We start from the raw sequence: 15,849 nt of genomic DNA on the forward strand, positions 1-15,849 counted from the left end.
GCAGAGACGGGCTTTATGTATAATTATGGCTGATTCACGCTGCTGTACAGCAGAAACCAAGACAGCACTGTAAAAGTTAACAAAACAAAACAAAGGAGCTGCAAAAGACAGTCAAGTTCGAGAGAAGACAACATTCCAAAGTTACCCCACTCTTCTCCCTGATCTGCTCCTTGGGGCAACGTAAGTATTTATATTCCATTTAGAACAACACATAATGTTTTATGTCAAGGGGAGTTGGACCGTCTGTACCTTCAGTCATAATGCTATTAACAACTTAAAAAACATAAAAGGTTTCTTACAGCCAGGAATTTCAGATCTCTTGGAACACTTAAAGGACTATGAGATTCTAATTCATCCACTGAATAGTTCCCAAGAAATAAGTCTATGGAATCCTAGAAGAGAAAAAAAGGGAAACAGTAACTCCCAAATTAGGTATGGGGAACAGTACAAAGATACAGCCACCAAATAACCACAAATTAGCATCAGAAAACAAACTTACTTGTCTAAATCCATCAGAAAAGTTGTTCTTGTAATACCGTATTAGTGAGTTCCAGCCATCCATTATAAGTCCCAACTGAGTTCTCTTCCCAGTTCTGGTTAAATAAGAGGTTAAGTTTTGAATCACAGATTTGCATATTAAATTCTCACACTGTTTATAGCCAATAAGTACGTGGTATGGAGATAAGTAAATTGTAAAGATTTCTTTTTTACAATTCCTGAATATATAAAGGAGACATGTCACAAAAGAAAGCAGTACTGAGTCCAAGAAATGTGCATCCTCTTTCTAAAGCCTTACACAGTAGACACAGAGAGGAAACACGCTCAGTTCCCCTTGCAAAGACAAGAAGCAAGAAGAGAAACACAGCCCAGGCTAAGCGGTATAAAGCAAACAGACTAGAAACCTTATCTTGCTCCCAGGGAATCCATACGGCAGAAAAAGACCCAACCACATCTGTAACAAATTCACAGCGTTCCAACCTCTCACTCCCCAGTACGCTCCTTGAAACCAGCCCCAGCATCACACAGGCACAGTCCCAGGCCCCTCCCCGACCTGCTGCAGGGCCTGGGTGAGTCAGGTGCACAGCAGGTGGCTGAGAGGAGCTGAGGCGCCATGGCGCTCAACCCCACTGTGCACCAGCATCACCCAGGGGCGCCACGAAGCCACCGGTGCCTGGGCCTCCTCTCCCCTGAGTCCCAGCTGACGGTCTGGAACGAGGCCCAGGCACCAGTGGGTGCTCTTGGGTAAAAGCTGCGCGAGCGGTCTGCCAAGCACCGGAGCTGTGCAGCCCTGGACTGACGCGGTTTCAGCGCGGCTTGCCTGGTAAAGTCTGTCTTCAAGGCGCCGGTTCCCGCGTACTGTTTGGCACAAGCATTTGCATTGTCAGCCCAGGCTGTGGAGGGGAGAGGAAAAATCAGTTAGTAATCATTGACACCAATGCTCTAAGTCCAAAATATTTACTTCAAAATCTGAATAACCTTGCCTCTGTTCAAGAAATGACCTACCATTTTTGTAAATCTTCTCAAATTCATCTTGTTCTTCGAGTTTTTGTCCCACGTGCAAAACTCCTAGTCTCTGCAACAAGAGTCATACCCATGTTTACATGCTACAGATTTCAGCACGTGTGATTCAGAACACAAAGCATAGTCTCCACAGAGTCTCACGTGGCTGCTGGCTTCAGCCAGGAGATGTCTTCCTTGTACGCGTGGACCACAGCCCTCTCCTGCTCGGCCCGGCTGCAAAGCCTCTCTCTGGGCTCCCATCCGCCCACAGCCCCTCTCTCCCGAGCCCCAGACCATAGCACCGGCGGCAGAACTGTGTAAACCCAGAGACAGGGGCAGAGGTAAAGGCGGGAGTATGCAGTCAGTGCTCCCTCCTTCCCTGCCACCACCCCCAACCTCCCACCACCTGGACCCTCTGCCCGCCTCACAATTCACCACCCAGACTGCTGCCCTCCACACTTACCCTAGCCAGGGGCCTTTGAGAACCAGAGGAATGCTACCTCCCTCCCTCCCCACAGACTGCACAGAAGCACGGCCCTTTGCAGGTCATCTCAGGACTCCGGGCAGCCCGAGTCTCTCCATGGACTCCCCTTTGGAGCTCACTGACCACAGATTAGGGACTCCTACCTTGGTCTTTGTTTCGGGCCCGCAAGCCTCTTAGAACCACTATCCTCACTGCTCGCCTTGGATGAGCCCTCCCTCACTCCCCCAGCACAGGGCCTGCCCACCCCGGTGACCGGCCCTCTCTGGAAGGGGACAGGCACAGCTGGAGGCCCGTCAGCGGGCCCTGAGGCTGGAGAAGCTCCTGCCCGAAGGCTCTCTGCAGGTTGCTGAGCTTGTATAGGACTGTTTTTAGCATGTAAATTAGTTAAATACAGATTACAGAACCCAGTCCAATAGATTCCTGTTAACCAGCCTTGGAAATAACCAGTCCCAATATGGTTTCTATTGAAAAATATCCTCTGAAGTAAATCCATCAGACTGACAAGGACTCAGTATCACACAAGCTGGAGTACTCAAAGGCGGTGAGCACGCCTTCAGCATGAGTACGTGAGGATTCGGGGAGGGATTTTACTCCACAATTCTTCCCCAAGTTCCACAGAATTGCCATAAACAAAGACAAATTCTTACAAATGATTTAGGCGGAAACCATTTGGGATGCATTCTGTTTGCTCCCTACGACAAACAGGACTGCGGTCCGAAAATCTAGGCTGTATGTATTTTTAACTCCATATATAAACAAAAGAAACTATTTATACCTACTCTTTCTCAAAAACAGTCACACTGGTGAAGCAAAGCTGTGTCACGAGTATTTCCCTGGGTGTTAACATCCCTTGCCGACAATAAAAGAGATGCAAACAAAACAACTTAAGAGGTGCTACTCTGTACCGTTAGAAAAGAAAACATTCCTCAATAAAAACAATGCTAGCAAGACTCTTTTCTTATTGCTGGCTAGTGTTAGGGTAAACTGGTGCAACCCCCTTGGAGAGTATGCATGCATGCCAAGTCGCTTCAGCGAGTCAAACGCTTTGCAACCCGCCAGGCTCCTCTGTCCATGGGATTCTCCAGGCAAGAATGCTGCAGTGGGGTGCCATGCTCTCCTCCAGGGGACCTTCCCAACCCCGGAGTCAAACCCACGTCTCTCTTGTCTCCTGCACTGGCAAGCGGGGCCACCTGGGAAGCCCCTTGGAAAGCAGAAATTCTCTTTAACCCAGAACGAGTTAACTTGAAGGAAATAATTCAAGCTAATAATATACACAGGTGTATTCTCTACAATCTCATCTATAAGCCAAAAATGTAGCAACCTAAATGGCTTAGTGAATTACAGCACACCAGTACAACTCTTAAAAAACTATAATGCTAGAGCAAAAGAGCAGACTTTACAACCGTATACACACACTGACCGCGGGCACGCACAAACTATACCCATGGATGCCAAGACACAAAACCACAAAGAGCTGGGTTAGGGCGGGGGCATATGAATGTGTTTATTATTGGTTTTCAAAAATTGTTTACTTAATAGAAGAAAAAAAGCATGCGCACCTGAAGCTGGGCCTGAAGTGAACGGCGAGCCAGCAGACTCTGGATCACGTTGGTTCGGTCCAGACAGTCCATGCAGTTGCTGCGGAACACGCCCTCCTGGGTACTCAGCACCACGCCGGCTGGGTCTACTAGAAAATAACTAAAACATATTTGTATAAACACTCTCATACCAAAGCCAGCCAAGCGATCTTCCCAACCCAGGGATCGAACCCAGGTCTCCCACGCTGCAGGCAGGTTCCTTCCCAGCTGAGCCATAAGGGAAGCCCAAGAATACTGGGGTGGGTAGCAGGGGATCTTCCCCACCCAGTAATCAAACCAGGGTCTTCTGCATTGCAGGCGGATTCTTCTCTGAGCTATCAGAGAAGCCCTCCCACTAAGGACAGTCCTCTTATAACACAGGTCTATGTCAGAAACATTATTAAAGCCGGTAAATTAAAGGACAGACAGGAAATGTACAGTTCAGGTATATTTGATTACCAAGGACCAAAAGGAAGTTTGAACAGAACAGGCAAGACAGACTCTATCTCAAAACAATTGCAGCATCAAGGTCACTTCAGCCAACAGATGTGAAAAAGGAGCTGGGAGTATTGTAACAGATGCAATGGGCAACACCATGTCTCCCCAAGGCCGGAAGAGGGCTTCCTTCGACGTAGCAACTATGACCCGCCCCTCAGTCCCTGTGCTGCATCACGACTCCCTGAGTTGTTCATTAGAAATGAACGTGCTTGATCTTCATTTTTAGCAAACGACTCAGAAATAAACTGAATAAGAATCTCCGAAGAAAGGATTGGATATTGTGCATTAAAAACATTTACAAATCCCTTCTTCAAATGGCTAATATATGCAAATAGTACATAGTTTATAGGGTATAATAGGGTATTACTTGAAAAATCTGCTTTACTTTCTCCCCCGAACCACCCAGATGTCTGCACTGGAGCCAAACACAGTTACAAGTTCCTGTGGGTCCATCATTTTTAACAATATGTTCAGATAATTCTATGAACCCCCAAATTTTACAACATATAGTGTGGTGGTGAGGAGCATAGACTTTGCCAGCAAAGTTTGCTAGCCTTAGTTCCCAGGCAAGTTACTAGCTGTGTAATTTTAAGTAAATAACCTAATTTCTCAGAGCCTGTATTTTTTCATCCACAAAGTGGAGATGGCAGCACCACTAACAGGCTGCTCTACAGTTCAATGAGATCGTGTATAATGCATACAAAGCGCTTGGCAGAGGGTATGGGACGAAAAATACGATGAATACTAAACAGTATTAAATTAACCACAGTTACTCCCTAAAATCAAAAAGTGAAGGGGAAATACAGTAGATTCACCACAGGCTAAAAATCATGACCTTAAAAAACATGGGCTTAAGGGATTTCCCTGGCAGTCCAGTGGTTAAGACTCCATGTTTCCAATGCAGGGGACATGAGTTAGGTCCCTGGTCAGAGAACTAAGATACCATGTCAGGACGCAAAAAAAAAGCAAACCCAGCTTAAAAGAATGTGTTTAGACTAAAGATATACCAGAGGTTCCTTCCAAACCAGTGAGGTTCAATCAGAGTATGTATACATAGAGTGCATGTGAGCATTGGCACCCCATTTTCAGTTAGTCGCGTCTGACTCTCTGCGACCCCATGAACCGCAGCACGCCAGGCCTCCCTGTCCATCACCAATTCCTGGAGTCCACCCAAACCCATGTCCATCGAGTTGATGATGCCATCCGACCATCTCATCCTCTGTCGTCCCCTTCTCCTCCTGCCCTCAATCTTTCCCAGCATCAGGGTTTTTTCTAATGAGTCAGCTCTTTGAATCAGAGGGCCAAAGCACTGGAGTTTCAGCTTCAGCATCAGTCCTTCCAATAAATATTCAGGACTGATCTCCTTTAGGATGGACTGGTTGGATTTCCTTGCAGTCCAAGGGACTCTCAAGAGAGTCTTCAACACCACAGTTCAAAAGCATCAATTCTTCGGCACTCAGGTTTCTTTATAGTCCAACTCTCACATCCATACATGACCACACTGGAAAAACCATAGCCTTGACTAGATGGACCTTTGTTGACAAAGTAATGTCTCTAATGCTTATAAAATAAATACTACATATTTTATAAAGATTACTTCTTAAACTACAGAACAGGTCTAAGAGATAAGTATTATTATCTCCACTTTTCAGATGGAGAAATCAAGGCTTGAAGATTAACTTGCTCCTGTTCACACGGCTAATAAGAGGCAAACTGAGATTTCAAACACTCTGGATAGGGCCCCAAAGCCCAGATTCTTTCCACTTTCCCCCAAGACCCTGAGAACAAATGTGCAGAGAGGTCTGAACGTCACAGTTTCGTGAAAGGCGTCTACTGTCCCTGTGGAACATGGTGACCACAATGGACACAGATTTTGGCATCAATCTCTCCTTTCTTAACTCTTGTGGGGCTGCAATTAACAGGTGAACTCAAGGAAACACCCCCCGACAATGTTTGTCTACACCCCAGTAATGATAGAGGTCAACCCCTCTACACTAGCTATGCTCAAAACAAAACCTCATGGGGAAGGGGTGGGGGTGGGGGAAAAAGGCAGATTAAACTAACTATAGCTGGGATTACTGGAGAAGGAAATGGCAACCCACTCCAGTATTGGCCCAACCCACTCCCAATCCAGTACTCTTGCCTGGAAAACCCCATGGACGGAGGAGCCTGGTAGACTACAGTCCATGGGGTCACAAAGAGTCAGACACAACTGAGCGACATCACTTTTCTTTCATTACCAATATAGAGACTCTCAAAGATTTTAAAAAACATGAAACAAAAGGTTGTAATTAAAGAGAAGGCAGAGGCAATTCTTGGAGAAGGAAATGGCAACCCACTCCACTATTCTTGCCTGGAGAATTCAATGGACAGAGGAGCCTGGTGGGCCACAGTCCATGAGGTTGCACAGAGCTGGACATGACTGAGCGATTTAGCAGCAGGTATTACTTAATATGTATAAAAATATTTTTTTCTTAAAGCTGAGCAAATAACTATAGGAGAAGCTTTACTATGTTACCATGAAACTGAAATTCACACAGTACATTTGGCTTGCCAGGATTAGAACTACAAAGGCAAAAACAAAATAAGACTAGCTTCCAGATTCCTACTTCTGGCTCTAAAACAGGTCAAGACTGATATGCATAGAGTACAGTCCATCTATGAAGCCACACAGTAATTAACACCTTAACACACCTAAGTACCATAAAGATATTTAGACCCTTCAGTCCATTATCCTACCCTGAAGAACTTAAGAAACAATTTAACGGAAGTAAAACTATATTTATACCCAGTGATTCACTGAAGCACAGTCTTTGAGGGAAGGAAGAGAAAAGGAAATGAACCAGATGCCCAATGTGAAGAAGAGCGTTCAGCTAACTGTGCTATGACACAGTGGAACACAGCAAAGCCACTACATGCTGACATTACAGTCTTGGCAGGCTAACAACAGAAAGTAACAAAACATTTAGTGAAAAGAACTGAACATAAAACAGTAGCAAACTATCTTTAATTGTGTTAAACTTTGTAAATGTGTAGAAGATAATACATAAAAATATGAAAATACCTAGACTTGGGTCATTTTTAAGATTTTTAAAATACTTAAAAATCACCAAGCCTAATCTTTCAGGAAAAAAACACAAACTAAAAATGAGAACAGACCAGTGGTATGAACCCAGTGAACTACAGGTCTGTTAGCTAATGCATAACATATGTGATTAATGTATGCACCTATCTCATCCCTCAATTTCCACAGAGAAACAGCAGAACTTACCTTAATTCATCTTGCATTTCTGCTACCTGATCCAATAAAATACTTAGCCGATCCCACCTCATATTTTTACATTCCTTATGGAAGTCAAAGGCAATGTACCTAACAAAACAAAAGATATTCAGAAAGTGACTACAAATTAATCATTTTTTCTTTAATAATACCTCATAAGCTGATCTTCCTCTCTAAATACATTTCACCTAGGAACATACATTTACTCTGGGTTTACCACTATACATACACACACACAGAGGCATGCACAGATGTGCTGACCTTCTCATGCTCATATCTACTGAAGGAAAACAACACACACTAGTATCTTTACATGTTTTTCTAGAGGCCCTAAGATAGGAGTCAGTAAGCCTAGCAAAAGGCACAGCAATGAGGCCTGTTAATATAAAGTAGCGTGTCCAACTGAGCTATCTGCTGTGTATTTATTCTCTGCCCCGGGTGCCAAGAATAGGGCCCCTTTCTGATTTTCCTATCAATTAAGATATTCTAAATGGTCAAACTCGATTCAGGCCAAGGAGGGCTGGACTGTGTTGCGTGCTTGAGGCTGTGAGAAGAACAGAAACAGGATGGTGCCTACTCCGGTTGTTACTTGTTCATCCTGCCAAAATATTCACTTTATCAACAGCCACACATCACACACACAAGTGGTAGAGAGAACTTTCTGGTCTGCCAACCGGGAATGGGTTGTTTTCAGTCATCGGATATTTAAGAGGCATAAATCTCAAAGCTGGAACACACCTAACAGTGAAGGTGTCCTCCGAGGAATTGAAAATGCTGCCCCTTGAGAGGGAGGAGAAAATCATTAACCACCTCTCGAAAGTCAAGAGAGGAAGAAGAATGCAAAGAACCCGGGCACCAGGGTAGCTGACGATTCTCACACAAGCCACTTTCACCCAACTTCCTGTTCAAGCATCAAGTCAAGTCATGGAGGACGAGGACTAGAAGGACACTACACTGTCCTCAACAGAGCAAAATTCAGGTTAGGCGCCCGCTCTCGTGTGACTTCCGGGCTCCAACAGCTGAAGGGACAACAAACACCAATACAGGGTGGGCTTCCAGCAGGTCAAGAGCGTGGTTCTCTCACCTCAGCGGTTATCTCAGGGCACAAGAGGGGCCTTAGGCATTAGCATAAAAACAGAGGTTAGCCAACTGTGGGGCCTTGTTGCTGAGTCGTGTCCGACTCTTTTGCAACCCCACGGACTGTAGCCTGCCAGGCTCCTCTGTCCATGGGGTTCTCCATACTAGAGTGGGTTACCATTTCCTTCTACAGAGGGACCTTACACATTAGCATAAAGACAGAAGTTAGCCAACTGTGAGCTAGACTTTGGGCAGACTGAGAGTGGGGGAAGCACTTTCAAAGGCAGCTCCATTAAAACTGGTGGCATCGTATTTATTTTTGGAGAGCTCTGATCATGGCCATAGACTCGTCTGAAGAATTTAAGTGGCTCATTAGCACCTAAATGCATTTGGATTCTTCAGCTTACATCTTTCTAAAATTATGTTTGTGTCTTCTCAGAATATGTCTTACATCATTGTATTTCGGTAACAATAGCTTTAGGGTTTCACTTCTTGGCAGAAGGAGCCTTCCGAGTGCACTGAATACCAAGGGCACAACTTTAGACTGACATATGCCTCAAGTTCTCAAAGTTAGTTTCTGCTGCAAACCCGCCTATGGAAACCCTCTGAAACACAGAAAGGGTCTTATCCAGGGGTGTAACCTAGCAACCAGGAGATAAACTTTTGCTAGAATATATGATACATGCTGGACTTTAAACCCAGAGATTCTGATTTTTCAGGTCTTAGATATATTCTGAGTAATTCCTCTGAAAATTTTAAGGCACATCTTGGACAGGAATCACTTCTCTGATTCATGCAAAGTATGTCTGGGCAGGTCCCACTGTGAGAAGGCAGAAATGTGCATGAAGCAAGGGTCTGAAGAATTTGCTAGAGTTTTTGAGTTGGATAAAACAAACTTAATTTCTTCCCCAAAGGTTCATTATGTCCTAATTTTGTTTATGTTTTAAAATTTTCTATAGCTTAAAAAAAACTGTCCCCAAATAACCCAGTACCATTTCTTTGAAAGCCTTCCCCACTGCCTGTGACCACTTCCTACCAGAGTACACCCCCATCTTCTAGCCCAGATTCTGGATGCAGGACGCTCCAAATGGGCTGACTCATCACCCTGCACATGCCACAGGGCAACTACTAATGTTTTAGGATCCCCCTCTTTTCTGACAGAGCTTCAGAGAATTTCTAACTGTTGTCTGGTGACTGACAGGAGAGACAAGCTGCCGCTCCAGACAAGGCCACCACACAAGAGTAAACGGCTCCAGCTTGTGTGGGGTCAGGACCAGGCAGAGGCGAGGAACTTAAAGACCCAATGGCTGTGGCAACACAAAGCCTCAAGGCGAGGATTTCAACCAAAATTCAAATTAAAACTCAACTGTTAAATTATTCTGTACAAATGAGCTCATTTATAAGTAGAGTCATGGATGTAGAAAACAAACTTACAGCTACCAGGGGATATGGGCTGGCAGGGGATAAATTGGTAGATTGGGACTGATATATACACACTACAATATATAAAGAGATAAAACTAGTAAGAACCTGCTGTGTAGCAAAGGGAACCAAGGAACTCTACTCAGGATTCTGTAATGGCCTATATGGAAAAAGAATCTTAAAAAAAGAAGAGTGGATATAGGTATGTGTGTAATTGACTCACCCTGCTATATACCTGAAACTAACACAACACTGTGAATCAACTGTACTCCCAGTAAAAATGAAAAAAGAAGTTATCCTGCAACATGAGTTATGTCAGAGAAAATTTCAAGCAAACAAAATCATGCTTTAAAAACCACAAACTGAAATGTGTCTAGAGAGAGATCTGTGCACTTGCATGTACGTGAAGTGCACACGTAGCCTGAAAGGCCCAACAACAGACCCCAGTGGGTACCTGATCATTCCGTTCCCCAAGGAAGACACCATTGTTGCAAACGCCTGTTCAAGCGGCTTCTCTGAGCCCTTCTGATTTACCTGTAAAAGTTAAAACCACCACAGCTTTAAGTTTAATTAAAAGGAGACAGTGACATCAGCAAAATGGCAGACTATGAAGCTTTAAGCTCTTGTACCTTCACAAAAACATCGGAGAAAAGAGATGCTGTCTAAACCAAATCTGTAGGAACTCTGGAAAACAATCAAAGGTTTCTAGCAACCAAGGAGAGGTCCAATCAAGATAAAGCCATCTTCAAAACTGGAGGACAGTTTTGTAGCCTTTTTCTTGCCCTTGCCTTACCCTTTCCCAGTGCAGTGACAATCAGCTTAAGCAGCAGCACCACTTCTCAGTCCCCCTCCTCTAATTGGAGGGAGCAGAGGAGAACTTATTTGCAAACTATTGTGTATGTTTTGTTCTGATCTGAAGGAGTGACTCGGCGGTCTCTGTCCTGCATAAATGTGAACACAGGCAGGGAAAGTGGTGAACACTGTTCATATAAGCTGCAAGAGGACTAAAAACCAACAGATGCCTAGGGCAAGATATTTCAGGCGGTGACATAAAAAAGACCATCTAAAGCCGCAGAAGCAGCTGGGGTGTTAATGATGACTCTTTGGGAAATGAGGATATTAAAAAGCAGCCACATTCATGGAGGGTTTCAGAAAGCCCTGTGCATACCCAAGCAAGATGCACACTCTGAAAAATCCTAAAAAGACCTTAAGGCTTCACACCTCAAGCTAATCCCTAGGTTCCGAGCAAGCCTAACTAAACACGTGAAGGACTGCTCCACCACAGAACCAGTCAGCAGAAATTGGGAGATGGGTTTGTTCTCTTTTTTGGTTTTTCCTTTGTCTATTTCAGGGCCTGATACTCAAGGAAATTTCTATCACACTGTTAGCTGAACACAAGCAAGCTAAAAGAACAGAGACTTTAGTGAGCATACACAAGGAACAGTCTTTGCAAAAATAGTTTGGAAAAGTCTCAAAACAGATGGATTACTATAGCATTCAACAATCAAAACAAAACAGGAAACCCCTAGGAAAGAAGAATCTGACTTCCTGAGTTACTGTATTATGTACATCCAATAGCCTGTTTTCAACAAAAAAAAAATCATAAGGTATACAAAAAAAAAAAGACAAAGCTTAGTTAATGAAAAAGGATAAACTGATAGAAATCATCTCTATAGAAGCCCTATTTATAAAGAACTTTCAAAATAACTGTCCTAAATATGCTCAGAGCTAAATGAAAACACAGACAAAGAAGTAAAGGAAATCAGGAAAACAGTATATGAAAAAAAATGAGAAGATCAAAGAAACGAATTATTCTAAGGAACCACACAGTAAGTCTGGAGTTGAGAACTACAAAAGGCAAACTAAAAATTCACTAAAGGAGTTCAACAGCACATTTGGGCAGGAAGAAAAAAGAATCAGCAAACTTGAAGATAGAACAAATTAAATAATCAAGTTGAAGGAGCAGAAAGAAAAAAGAATCAGAAAACTGAACAGAGTCTAGGGGACTTGGAACACCACCGAACACACAATATATTCACTATAGGAGTCCTAGAAAAAGGAGAGAAAGGGCCAGAGAGGTTATAAAGAGAAAATGGCAAAACAACTTCCCAAATTTGATGAAATATAGAGATCTTCAAATCCAAGAGGTATCCAATCTCCAGATATGACAAATCCAAAGAAATTCACATCAGATATTATAATAGAACTACTTAAAGACAAAGAGAGATCTTAAAACCAGCAAGAGAGAAAGGACTCATCACATACAAGTGATTCTGAGTAGAATTATACGCCAATTTCTCTTCAGAAACCTTAGAGGCCAGACGGCCACAAGATGGTCTATTGATGTACTGAAAGGAAAAAAAAAGGACTGTCAACCAAGAATTCTATATCTGGCAAAACTGTAGTTCAAAAATGAGAAATTAAGATATTCTTAATTTTAAAAAAAGCTGAGGGAATTGGTAGCTCAGCTGGTAAAGAATCTGCCTGCAATGAAGGAAACCCTGGTTTGATTCCTGGGTCAGGAAGATCCCCTAGAGAAAGGATAGGCTATCCACTCCAGTGTTCTTGGGCTTCCTTGGTGGTTCAGACAGTAAAGAATCCACCTGCAATGCGGGAGACCTGGGTTCGATCCCTGGGTTGGGAAGATCCCCTGGAGGAGGGCATGGCAACCCACTTAGTAATCCTGCCGGGAGAACCCCCAAGAACAGAGAAGCCTGGCAGGCTACAGTCCATGGTGTCGCAAAGAGCTGGACGTGAGCACAGCAAACAAAGAGCAACAAAGCACAGCACAGATCTGCCCTACCAGAAACACTACGCAGAGTCCTCAGCTTAGAATGAAAAGACACTACAGAGTAACTCAGAGCCAGGTAAAGAACAGTCTGCTTAAGATAAGCAGGACACAAAGGAATGAACGCTACACAGTATAATTTAGATGAGGCACTTAGAACAGGCAAATCTACAGCGACAGAAGCAGAATAGTTAACGGGAGTTGAGGTGAGAGGGATAATAGAAGGTTACTACTTAAGGGATACTGAGTTTTTGCCTGGTATGATGAAAACTTCTGGAAATGAAGAGTGGTGATGGTTGCACAACACTATACAATAACTTAAGGCCACTGAACGGCACACTTGGAAATGGTTACAATGGTTAAATTTTGTCATGTTAAAAAAAAAAAGATGCTAAGGTTTTGTTCCCCAAGAAATGTAAGACACATACCAGATTGATTATGACTTGTTTTCCATAAATAATTATTTGTGAATCAAAATGCCTTTGGAAACCATCCATCTAGAAAGAGGGAAAAAAAATTATATACTTTACCACATTACAAGAATACTTCCAAGACAGTTAAAAGGATGTCCTTAAATGTCCTATCTCTATATTCAAGAGAATGACATTAAGCTGTCTTCTAGATATTCTTAATACCATGTAGTAAGTAGTAATTATAAGCCATTCTACCCTGAGTTACAATATTACTATTTTATTTCTGAGCTTAATCTCAAATAGAATACACTAAATATTTTAAACAGCGTAAGGTTGCAAATCTCACTGAGATCTCTAAAATCAAAATTTACTGTGACGTTCAATTTGTTTTTCCAGATTTTAATATGCCATCTATACAGTCTCTTGGTTTAGAGGTCCACTCTGTGCCAGAACCAAGGAGAAGGGCCTCAAAGACATTGAAGCCTGACTTATGAGGAATACATGCTCTATATGCAAATTATAATTCCAGTAAGCTTCTATTCATATCAATGAAAATAGCATGGAAGATACACACATGATTTGCTACTTTGTTGATCAGTGGCAATGGTTTGTACTTGAGGTTTGGTCTTTGAGACCAGTAAAGTGGTATTGATCCTCGAGTCTACAAAAAAAGAGAAGATATGTAAAAAGAAACATATACACACACACTTGTTTTTCTCAGCTTTCTGTCAGGGGTATGTAAGTATCAATGACTGAAAAATAGAAAAATAAACATATGACCTACTAACTATGAAACAAATTCATGCTTACCTGCTCCTAAATTCGTGTTTGGTGGGGAAACATTTAGAAAGGACTTTTTCTGATTTTACATACAGGTACTTGTGGACAGTTGGGCTTCTCCCAAATTCTAAAATAAATCAATTTATCTACAAGTAAAAATTACCAAGTTATGTCTGCTATATAATTTGGCATTATAATAAAACGAGAAAATAGCTGTATTCATTCTCAAAAGAGTACCTTTATGAACTTAAAAATATTTTTAGCCATTAACGCTCTCAACCACCAAGTGAGCCACTGCTCGGGTATTACGTCACAATGCCGTGCACGGCACGTCGGGTCGGGCACAAGCCAGCTGCTTGTCCTGTGCTCACTGACCTGTAGAAGTCTGACGGGTTAAGCACACAGATGCCCCATTTCCACAACCCCTGCACCGCCTACCCTATCCTCTTCTGTAGGCATTTAATTCAAGGGCTGGAAACAGAGGAAGCTGAGTGCCAGCCAGCTTAATGGAATATCCTTATTCTGGGTGAACTCTATCCACATCATAGACTGCGATATTACTTTAAAAAAGGAGAGAAAAGGAGAAAACCTTCAACGATATAACGGGAAACCACAACCCAAGCTGAAAAGGCCAACTGGCTGGCTGCCTCACAGACGCGGTAACTTGCCTGTACAAATGAAGCCCTGCTCCCATTGTAATGCACAATTTGTTCTGTTTCTACAAAGTTAGCTGCATGGCCTTCGGAGTCAATTCCTGAATTGAGAAAAAAATTAACTATATTTATTACATAAGAAAAACACAAGAAACTCACTAATTCACTCTTAACTTGAAGAGAATTAAGTCAGTTCAAATTAGTGGAAAAGTACTTTCAAAACTAAATTTCAAACAAATGCAGAGTACACCATCAGAAAGCTAACAACAGATGCTTGCTCATTTACATGGGCTTAAAGGCAATATTAAGGACCTATTAATAAACAAATGCTGTTGACTGCTATTTACTATAGCAATTATTTATATATACACAATTCCTCCAAAACAGTGTTTCTCAAACTTTGTACATCTTTTAAGAAAAAACAAGTTCTCAAAAACCTCTGAGAGTGTATTATGACATAGATCCCAGTTTGAAAAACACCATTTTGGAAGTTAAACCATTAAACACAGTATTAAATGCAAATGTGGGCCATTTTGTTAATAGTTTTTGTTATAATGATGCAAGTAACCCAGGAGATGCTGATAATTTTAACTATCAAAATGAAAGCACAAAAAACTGTATATATACTATAATTTCTAGAACTCCATGCATACACCAAAAAAAAACTAATTTGAAAAGCACTGCTCTTATTTAGCCTTGATTTAGTTAGTTCTTTCAAATGTTTGAAGCATTACCTTACTATCTTGTTTATATTATCTATTTTAACTAAGGAAAGTTTGCTAAAAATAAGCAAAGGCAACTTTCAATTAGTGCCTGACTCAAATTATCAGGAAAAAAAAAAAAGTAGATTTTTAACCATCTCAAATATTTAACATCCTTTCTATCTGACATATTTTTAAAACACATAACACTGAGGTGTAACATAAATATCACTGTTTTCGTTAACATATTTACCAGAAAGGGAAAAAAATTATGAGTCAATTCAGCAATAAAATGCCTTTTCAACACCTTCTAAAACCACTTGTTGAAGCATGGGCTATACTCGGTTCTGCCCAGAATTTTCATTAGGGATAATATGTGGTTATTTTAAAAACTGAGACTGGGAGTAAGAGTGTGCAAGAGAGAAGAGCTAAGAGTTATGTGAGAGAGAGGATCTTTAAGAAGGGATTTTCAGTATATATTTAGTTTAAAAAAACCCAAGGTGCAAGAAAATGTACACAGTATACAACCACTGCCTACAAAAGGAGAACACAGCTGCAATAACACAAACATTATCTGGAAGATAAGAAACCAACAACAGATCAGCTGGTCAGGGCTAAGACGCTGCAGATACAGTCAGAAAGGAGAAATATTTTTAATTGCATATCTTTTTATATT

At 42.0% G+C, this 15,849-nt stretch overlaps 1 protein-coding gene across 2 annotated transcripts in view; it reads right to left on the minus strand.

Moving 5' to 3' along the window:
* SACM1L (SAC1 like phosphatidylinositide phosphatase) overlaps positions 1-15,849 on the minus strand; it is a 70,394-nt gene that overhangs the window by 5,696 nt on the left and 48,849 nt on the right. The window contains exons 7-16 of one of the 2 annotated variants that reach the window (XM_061397046.1): positions 14,488-14,573; positions 13,614-13,700; positions 13,055-13,123; positions 10,293-10,372; positions 7,331-7,429; positions 3,544-3,682; positions 1,504-1,573; positions 1,319-1,391; positions 500-593; positions 300-392 (exon numbers count right to left, since the gene is read on the minus strand). In XM_061397046.1, coding sequence (XP_061253030.1) covers positions 300-392; positions 500-593; positions 1,319-1,391; positions 1,504-1,573; positions 3,544-3,682; positions 7,331-7,429; positions 10,293-10,372; positions 13,055-13,123; positions 13,614-13,700; positions 14,488-14,573 — 890 coding nt within the window. Of the gene's footprint in view, positions 1-299; positions 393-499; positions 594-677; positions 1,392-1,503; positions 1,574-3,543; positions 3,683-7,330; positions 7,430-10,292; positions 10,373-13,054; positions 13,124-13,613; positions 13,701-14,487; positions 14,574-15,849 lie in introns of those variants that run through there. The other variant, XM_061397045.1, reaches the window with a different exon arrangement.

Source organism: Bos javanicus, chromosome 22, assembly GCF_032452875.1.
Source record: "Bos javanicus breed banteng chromosome 22, ARS-OSU_banteng_1.0, whole genome shotgun sequence".
NCBI classification, from domain to species: Eukaryota; Metazoa; Chordata; class Mammalia; order Artiodactyla; family Bovidae; genus Bos; species Bos javanicus.